The 9,261-nt window shown below is 44.3% G+C and overlaps 1 protein-coding gene across 3 annotated transcripts; it reads left to right on the forward strand.

Moving 5' to 3' along the window:
• Positions 1-1,053: 1,053 nt before the first annotated feature.
• LOC100281966 (expp1 protein) lies at positions 1,054-7,822 on the forward strand. Of its 3 annotated transcripts, none has more exons than NM_001154883.2 (3): positions 1,071-1,527; positions 7,088-7,195; positions 7,297-7,807. In NM_001154883.2, exons 1-3 carry the CDS (start codon positions 1,210-1,212, stop codon positions 7,603-7,605), a joined length of 735 nt encoding a protein of 244 aa, NP_001148355.2. In that variant the 5' UTR covers positions 1,071-1,209; the 3' UTR covers positions 7,606-7,807. The 3 variants fall into 3 exon arrangements, with proteins under 3 accessions (XP_035823907.1, NP_001148355.2, XP_035823906.1); XM_035968013.1 differs by having other exon boundaries at positions 1,073-1,476; positions 7,297-7,822; XM_035968014.1 differs by lacking the exon at positions 7,088-7,195 and having other exon boundaries at positions 1,054-1,527; positions 7,297-7,822.
• Positions 7,823-9,261: the final 1,439 nt, after the last annotated feature.

Genomic DNA, 9,261 nt, shown 5'->3' on the forward strand with positions numbered 1-9,261 from the left:
TTATTTAATAGAGATCATCCATTTAAGGGCTTCTCCACGGGTAGGGCTGGCAAAAAAACCGTAACCCGTAACCTGAACCCAGAATACCCGAACCCGAAATACCTAAAACCCGAATTTCATTCCGGAATTCCGTGTAGCAACTTGCAAACCCCGAATTTATATCAGTTATTATAATCGGGTACCCGAAATATCCGAACTTTCATGTGTCATGTGCTCATGTCATTCTTAATTATTAATTTATGCATCTATAATTATATGTAAGTATGTATGACCTGTGATTGTAGATTGCTTGTGTTTTTTATGCCCATGTATATTATTATTCAAACTGTATTTTTATATTAATTTAATAAGGTGCATGTGTTTTTATGAAACTAGCCTAACAGTTCGGGTAGTTCGGAAATATCCGAACCCGACCCCAAAATTCTGGGCACCCGATTTTTTTGGGTATTGTAAAACTCGTTGTAATTTCGGGTATCGATTCTCAAAACCCGAAATTTAAAATACCCGAGTTACCCGACCCGAAATTTTCGGGTAACCCGAACGCCCACCTCTATCCATGGGCGAAAGCCATTTTGGATGAGCCTCCAAAATAGCTCCAATTCCTTCTTTTTTATTAAAAATAATTTTAGATAACTTCTCTTACAACCCATCTTGGCCCACAATTTGTAGGTTAGAACCGTGCCGAACATGTCCTAAAAGACCGTATTTGATAGAGATCCTCCATTTAAGGGCTAGGAGTGAAAAACCATTTGGACGAGCCTCAAAAATAGCTCTAATTCCTTCTTCTTTTTATTGGAAAATATCTTTAGATAGCTTCTCTTACATCCCCGTCTTGACCCACAATTTACAGATCAGAACCGTGCCAAACATGTCCTAAAAGACCTTATTTGATAGAGATCCTTCATTTAAGGGCTTCTCCTGGAAGCCATTTTGGATGATCCTCCAAAATAGCTCTAATTCCTTTTTCCTTTTTATTGAAAAATGGCTTTAGATAGCCCGTCTTGGCCCATAGAGACGCTCAAAGGCCCATCGCTCAACCGAAAGTGATGGCCCACCGCTTTCACCTAGTCACCTTTCTCCCTCACACCCACCTCTACCGCTGTCGCTCACGAGCTCTCCGCTCAACAGAAACGGCGGTGGTTACTGGAAGCCAGCTTGGCCGGTTCGGTTGCCACCAACGCGCCCCGCAAAATCTCGTCGCCGACCGCCATGGCAGCCGCCGACGCGTCGCGTACGCTGCTTGCTGCAGTATCTCTCGCCTTAGCTGCCTGCTGCCTCGCGCAGCTGGCGGCGGGGGATACGAACGGCGTCTACGAGCCGTGCAGCGACGGACGGATCCAGCGCGGGGACGGCTTCACCTTCGGGGTCGTCTTCGCGGGATACAACGCCTTCTTTTCCGGCAACACACAGCTCTCCCCCTGCGACCGCCGCCTCAACCTCGCTGCCTCCGGGCAGCTCGCCGTCTTCCGCCCCAAGGTCGATGAGATCTCTCTCCTCACCATCAACACCACCACTGGATTCAACCCAGTAAGCGATCCTGGTCTTCTTGTTTTCTTTGGGGTTCTGCTTTCTTCTTTGGAGTCAATAAGTTTGGGTCGGATCTGAATTCCGGCGGAGCATGCACTCTGTGTTCTTGTGGAAATGTGTAAGTAGGTGGAGGTCAGTTACCACGCCCGAGGTAGGATCGATTAGCATTTATTTATTGTTCTAACAGGAAGTAGAGCTGTTTAGCATGATCCTGGTGCTTTCTGTAGAAACTGTTAATCTGCTTAATGCGACCTTGAAGTAACAGAGTTGGTGAGTTGCTGCTCGGTTGTTTCATTCAATGCAAAATTTTGATCCATTACTCCAGTAGTAGTGAATGGCTAATAGGATCAAAGGATTAGTTTTATGTTGTTGGGAGATCGTGTTGTATTTGGTGTAACTTGTAGATATCGTAGTGCATGGTCCTGATCTTAGAAGTATTCAATGAATTGCATTATATCAATATGCTTAGCATCGTCTGTAACTTGTGATTTGATTTTGTTTAAGATCTTTTTGGCATAAAATGGAAGGTACACTGCCATTCATTAAGTAGCAAGAAATAATCTATTTCAGGAAGTCTTGTACAATGAGGTCCAAAGTAAGCGACTCTTATTGTGAAACAACAAATGCTAAGAAAAGTAAAAACCAGGTAAAAGAGTGAAACCCCGAAATAATGAAGTAACATGTGATATTGAACTGAAACCAAACTCCCTCTTTCTTTATCTGGTGAAAATTCTTTATCTGCTCCTAGTTTTACAAGAACTCGTTTTACTTGTATGGTGAGAAAATATAAGCACAAGATACTTTAAGTGTTATAAATAAATGCGACACAAATAGGATCAATCACAGAGTAGACACGGATTTAACGTGGAAAACCCCTCCAAAGTGAAGGGGAAAAAAAAAACCACGGGCGCCGGCCGGCAACTTCTCACTATTTTTGGGTGGTTACAGATCGCAGGAGATTTACAAATAGAGATGGATATCTCCTGCGGCTTACAAAGATATTTATAGAGGTGAAACCCTAAAACGATCCGTACCGGCGACGGGCCTCCGCTTCGCTCGCCAACTTGGCCGCCTTCTTCAGAATTTGGATCACAAACTCAACATTAAGACTTTAATGAGTCTTAACCTTTTGCACCTGAGATCCATTTTCAGCATGCATAGATCCTTGGAGAAACCGAGTGTGTTTTAAAAATTTCTGTTTGCTCTTCAATCTCCATAGTTTTCCAAGGATAAATGCAAGTGCTGTGAGTGTGAAAGCATTACATTTCAAAATTTAAAATCAGGAGTCTATCTGTCTATGCTTGTTAGTTCAACACAGTCTGCCCCAAAATAAGAAAATAGTGAATCTAGGCTATTGATGCATCTAATTTGCTAGGATTTATAGTTGTATATCAAATCATCTGTGCAATTGGGAGATCAGATATATCCTAAAATGCCTTTGTGCCAGTTAAGCTCTTCTGTGCAAAAAGGAGGTCCACTAAGTTTCAAGATCCTGATACTTACTTTGTGTACAGGATTCTAAAATTAGTTTCCCTGTGTTTATCATAAGGAACCATACTTGGTGATTTGTTTCTATAAGACGGGATGACCATAATATAGCACAAAAAGGCACAATTCATCCCCTACCAGGCAAAGTTGCTATTTTAAAGAGTAAGTTGGGTGGATCCAAGGAAGTTTGCACTGTAAGAGCATCTACAAAAGCTCCTTAAAGAACACTTGTTAAATCATTTATTACACCAAATGGCCAAACTGAGTAGGGAGCTAAATCGTTGCCTCCAATAGTGTGCAATATTTGGTTGCTAAAAAATATAAAAAAAGACCGCGTCACATCTTTTCCTCGCTTGGCTCCTCGTGGCTTGCATGCTGCCCCCTGCCCTTTCCCTGCCTTCCCTCACCCGGCTGTGTCGCCCCCAGCTGTGCGCAGCCACCACCCAGCGGCCTCCCTGCCTCCTCACCTTTCCTCAACCACAGCCAGCCGCAGCCAGCAAAATTGCTGCCGGCCTATTGTTTCTCAAACAAATTCATGGGCTAGGGTTTATCATTGTATTTAAAATGGAAATGGAATATTTCTATTGGTCTGGCGCCTGTGCAATGTTAATTTCTGTTACATGCAGGTTTTTTATTTCGGTTTATTTGTTCGGCTACAAAATTTGGCATTTTTAGAGACTTGAATATGAAGTGTGATTTTCTAAATTTTTTAATCTAAACATCATGATTTATGACTACGCTTGTATTGAGTAGAAGAATATGCAACATAAACAATAGAAAATATGAGTCTAGAATTGATTTTTTTACAATAAAGCACATGCATTAGTGTACTACGAATTTTTGGATTTTTTCGGCCACCGCTGAAATTACCAAACTTCGCAAAATTTTGAACCTTTATTACATACATGGCTCCATACAGTGGCAGCTGTTGGAGATCACCTAGGTTAGTCCCAGGATGCATTGAAGTACTGGCTTTACTCAAAATCAGTTAGGAATTGGGCCTTGGTTTATTTGTTTATGCAGCAATGGCAGCAGCGGCCAGTGGCGACCCCTGCCCCCACCCCCTAAATCATGCTCTGCCCTCTGTAGTTGCCCTTGCCCCTTCAGCCACTGGCTGCAGTAGCCCTCAGCCGGGCCATGCCCAGCCATCTGGGGCCGACCAGGTGTGGCACGGTGGTGGCCAGGGATTTTCTCGCCCAAAAAGAAGAAAACTGCGCCTGAGAGTGAAAAAAACTGGCACGAAGTGCTGATATCAAGTGCAGAAAGTAAGTGCATATCTGAGGAGTCGAGGGGCAGTTCAGATATAAAACTGTTGGATGACTGTTTTTTCTCTCGTTTTGTCAAAAGAATGAAATATGGAGATTGTTTTAAGGAGCTCTTGGAGATGCTCTAAGTCCTTGCGGAGATGGGGAGTAGGTGGATGAATGTTACCTTGGTGTGTTGATAATGTGGCTTGGCATTTCTTGGTTCTCCTAAGCTGGAGATGTGGGGATTGAGTGGGTTTGCATGGTACTATGATGTTTTCTTTTGCATTTCTTTGTCTGCTTGTGTTTGGAGTTACACAGTTGTCGGTCAGTAATGTCAGTTGCATTGATTCATCGCGAGATTTTACTCCACATATCCATATTTGTTAGATTAAGTCTAATGCTACTTTGGTCTTTGGTTACTGATTAAGTAAAATCACAAGAAATGGTATGGCAATGCTAATTGCTAACTGCACTGTCTAATTGCCCCCTGATCTAGTTAATGTAGTCGCCAGGGTTGACTTGAGGGGGCAGCCTGTTGATTTGTTTTTGCCTAGTTAGCATCAGCATTGGCCCATTGCTTTTATGTTTGCCGAGAGCCATTTTATGAAGTGGGAGGGAAAAATAAAATCATAGCTTTGCTTCATGGATAGTGTCTCTACGTCATGTCATGGACTTCTACTGGATTTCGAACATATACATATTCATTTGAATTAATGAATTTTCCAAAAAAAAAAGACCTAATGAATGGATGTGTTGCTATTATTCTTACATCTTTAAGAGACATTGGTCCTATTAGAGAAGAACTCTTTTTTGTGCTATAAGTTGCCAATAATATATCCAGTTTCCGATTTCTGAGAATGCTAAAGCGCTACATTGACACAATGTTTCATCTATCGGTGCATTTTGTTTTAACTAATATGAACCATGAATCTATGCAATTCCATATTAGGAGTCTAGGATTGGAGTTCAGACCTTGCCTAGCCATATTAAGAAATTCTGTCTGTTAAAGTATCTGATCTGTTTGGGTGCCTAATTCTAATTTAAATTGTCTGTGAAATTGTGATGTCATGTAATGTTGAAAGTACCTGTCAGGGCCTAAGAGGGTCCGCTACAGTAACAACGACACTGTAGCAACTAGCACGTCCCTCAGGTTGTTTAGATAAAGATAGACTAGTTTGGGATAAAATTAGAATTAGAGATAAGATTAGATCTAGTGCTTAGGGGTCAAGTAAGCAAGAGATTGTATCAATTGAAGGTAAGCAAGAGATTAGAAGAAAATCCCTTCTCTCTTGCCGGTCGTGGGAAATACCTGCGGCCGGCCTCCCTAGCGCCCCTAACCCTAGCCGCAAGTTCTCTCTCTAGATCAGCCATGACGCCCTGCGCCGTGCACAGCCTCGACACCTCCGCCGGCGACAACACAGCCGCCACCCCCTTCTCACTCCCCTCACTTGGAGCCCTAACCCGTGAAAAGTACCAGCAGGTACTGTAGCATGGGAACAATACCGGTGGTACAGTAGCGCCGCGAGTAATGTAGCGCCTTTAGTGTCAAGACTAATGAAAAGGCATAGGTGGGTAGAGAGTATGTCTTTGATTCTGTAAGTCGAATTGGACTGTAATGGAGTGAATTGGTGTTGGGACGTAGTGGGCCATGACCTAAATGCTAGTATAAATATTCTGTAAACCTGTTGACCTCGGCACACTGGGGCGCGACCTCGCCTTGTCGGACGGCCATTAGCAACCGTGTCGGCCTGCTATCGCCGAGTGCGAGCATGGTGCGTGTTCCACGGGCGACGAACTTCAACTCTACGGCAACTGCGGTAGGGAAGGCGCTCCCCTTGTTATCGGCAAGGCGCAGTGTTTAGTGCCACCACATTCTGCTACCGATCGCCACGAGGGCGCCTCCGCTAGTCATTGTTGCGACCTACAGTAACGGTGACACTGTAGCACGCCCCTTAGATTGTTTTGATAAAGATATACTAGTTTGAGATAAGATTAGAATTAGAGATAAGATTAGATTTAGTGCTTAGGGGTCAAGTAACACTATATATAAGGAGAGGTGATTCTATCAATTGAAGGTAAGCAAGAGATTAGAAGGAAACCCCTTCTCTCTTGCTGGCCGTGGGGAAATCCCTGCGGCCGGCCTCTCCAGCGCCCCCTAACCCTAACCGCAAGTTCTCTCTCTATATCAGCCATGACGCCCTGCACCGTGCACAGCCTCGGCACTTCCGACGGTACTGCAGCACGGGAAACAGTACCGGGGTACTGTAGCGCCCTCGGCCATCCATGACAGCACCTTTGTGCCAATCTCAAAGCTTTCATGTACAATGTGAAGAAATAAAAAACTGGCCCATTAATTTTTTCAAGATCATAGTACCTTGCCTGTTTCTGATCCTAGTTATCTTGTATTTTGTTTTGCATTTTTTGCTAACCTGGTGTCCACAACATGAAATTGTATTTCGATACATAACTTATGAAATATAGACTGTTATACACGTGGCGTTAAAGGCTGAAGACCAATAAATTTCCAGGATTTCCCCTTAGCTGTGTCCGATCTTTAATTAAATGCTTTGCTTAACCTTAGAGTGCTAATTTGTTTCATCATCTACTTTGACCAAAAACTAGAGATGAAAATGAGGAACTTTACATCTTTTATTGCTAACCCGCACACCCTATCTACTCATCAAGTTTACTGTCATGGTGCTTTGCTTGTCACGTGTGAGCTGTAAGCATCCTTGGTTTTGTTCTCTGTATTCGTGGTTAAATAAATGCATGCATCCAGTGGCTGGCATTGTCAGTAATATCATGAAAGGTGCGCTATTTTGTAGGCTTCAGCTGGTGGATTTATGGTAGCATTTGCTGGTAGGAAGTATGCAGCTAGATCAATCCCGATATTCGTATCCAACACCTCAGTTACAGTGTCCAGCTTCACCCTGGTACGAATCGATAAACGCACTACCATGTCCGCCATACCTAAACACGTAGCAGACGAGTTCCGAATCTTACTGCTACTTGACGACGGACGATTCTTCCGCAGGTGCTCGAGTTCAACAAAGGCAGACTTGAAAACCTGCACTGGAAGAAGGACGGCTGCGGTGCCTGCTCCGGCAAATCAAACTTCGTCTGCCTTGGCAAACAGACATGCGCCATCCGGACGCAGAGCTGCAAGAGCCAAGGGCCTGTCGACTGCAGCGTCGGCATCCAGCTGGCTTTCTCCGGCACGGACAAGCACGAGTCGGTTCTGAACTCGTGGTACGAGGTGTCCAACCTGAGGCAGTACTCCCTCTACGGGCTCTACTCAAACCTCAAGGGCACCCTGAGCGGCCAGTTCAACAAGATCTTCTAGGCTGTTTTGGCGCTGCCATTGTTTATTCTCCCCCCTGCTCCCTCCTCTTCTTTCTGTCCGTTGCTCCGGTTCCTCATGCTGTGCTTGCTTCACATTCTTTTAGTTGCCGCCCGCCCAGGTTGCTTGTATCCAGACCTGTTTTAACGCTGTCTGAACTCTACCGTTGCCCGTTGGTGTCATTTTAGCGCCCTTTTTTTGGTCACCACTTGAGCTTTAACTTTAGTTTTGTGATGAGCTGTCTGCCGTCCTGCTGATGACTGTTGTGTTTGGCCCAAAGGAAGCGTCATATTGCCCTGTCTGCTGCAGAGTTGCTTGGTCCTCGTGATACCGACAGCATGTACCTATCATCGACCGCTCAGGGCTAGTTTGGGAGTCCAAATACCGGAGGAGATTGGAGGGGCTAAAATCCCCTTCATATTCAATTTTGAATAAGGAGGGGATTTTAGCCCCTCCAATCCCCTCCGGTTTTGTGGCTCCCAAACTAGCCCTCAAGGTTTCTGAAAGTGTCATACTATCGTCCGGCTGTTGAGCTAGTCCAGATTCCCACTTGGTTTTGCAACTTTTTTTTCCTTTCAATTTTGCCCAGACTTGCTGAGTAGCTTTCATCTTTCTTGCAATTGCGTATTTGAGGGCCACCTGGAATAGGAATTTCGTGGGAATCGTATATGAATTGTACAGAAAAATTTCCTGTGTTACAAGCAGGGTCCCTTCTATCTGGGATTCTGAGTATACAAGGAAAATGCCATTTCTGAGGGCCAGTTTGGAACACAAATTTCACAGGATTCGTACAAGAATTTCGTAGAAAAAAAAAACTCCTCCATTCCTTGCTTCTATCTGAGTTTACAAGGAAAGCCCTTGTTCTAAGAACATGTCTGAGTACAAATACGCTGCCCCGTTTGAAACCAAAAGCTTTTGTAGAAATTACAGTCTTTTGCAAAAACCAGGAGTCAATCATATGCGAAGGAAACATGAATATTGGCGACGCGAGAAACGGGGTAGATTCTGAAGGGAGCGAAAGCGAGCTGTCTCCCCTTTGGCAACAGATCGTGGAAGCAACAAAAAAAAAAAAAAACAAACCATGGCGATGGGATGACAGACAGAGATGGAAAAGGACGGAGAGACGCTCAGCTGGTGAAACTGAATATTCTCGCCGCAATATACAATGCCTGGCCTGCAGGTCCCTTTCGCACTGGTATATACTATTGCATATGCTGCAAGTGACCTGGTATCATGCTGCTACTACTACTAGCACATGTTGTTTCACCAATCACCACACGCTTGGCGCTTCTGCTCAAGGCTGACTGGCGCGCATGGAGCTGGTGGGATCTGGATGAGGACCACAATGCAAGCACCAACACTGACGGGTTGGTTAGTTATTAGTGACTGTGTTGATACGCGAAAAGTACAAGGCTCACTCAGAGCTGGTCAGATGGACCCCTAAACCCAACCAGGTCGAGCGTTTAAAATTCAATCAGATCGCCCCTTCATCTCGGCCAGATCAGCTTCCTGTTGTCAAATCATAATGACAAATCGTAAAAAGATGGGTAAAAAGATGGATAAGCGACATAAAATTCAAACCAAGCTAACAATTTGCACGGGTGCAAAGAGCTACCTTGGATTGTGCTTAGTTTTGTGGAAGATTGTTACTACTAAATG

Source organism: Zea mays, chromosome 5 (genome assembly GCF_902167145.1).
Source record: "Zea mays cultivar B73 chromosome 5, Zm-B73-REFERENCE-NAM-5.0, whole genome shotgun sequence".
Taxonomy (NCBI): Eukaryota; Viridiplantae; Streptophyta; class Magnoliopsida; order Poales; family Poaceae; genus Zea; species Zea mays.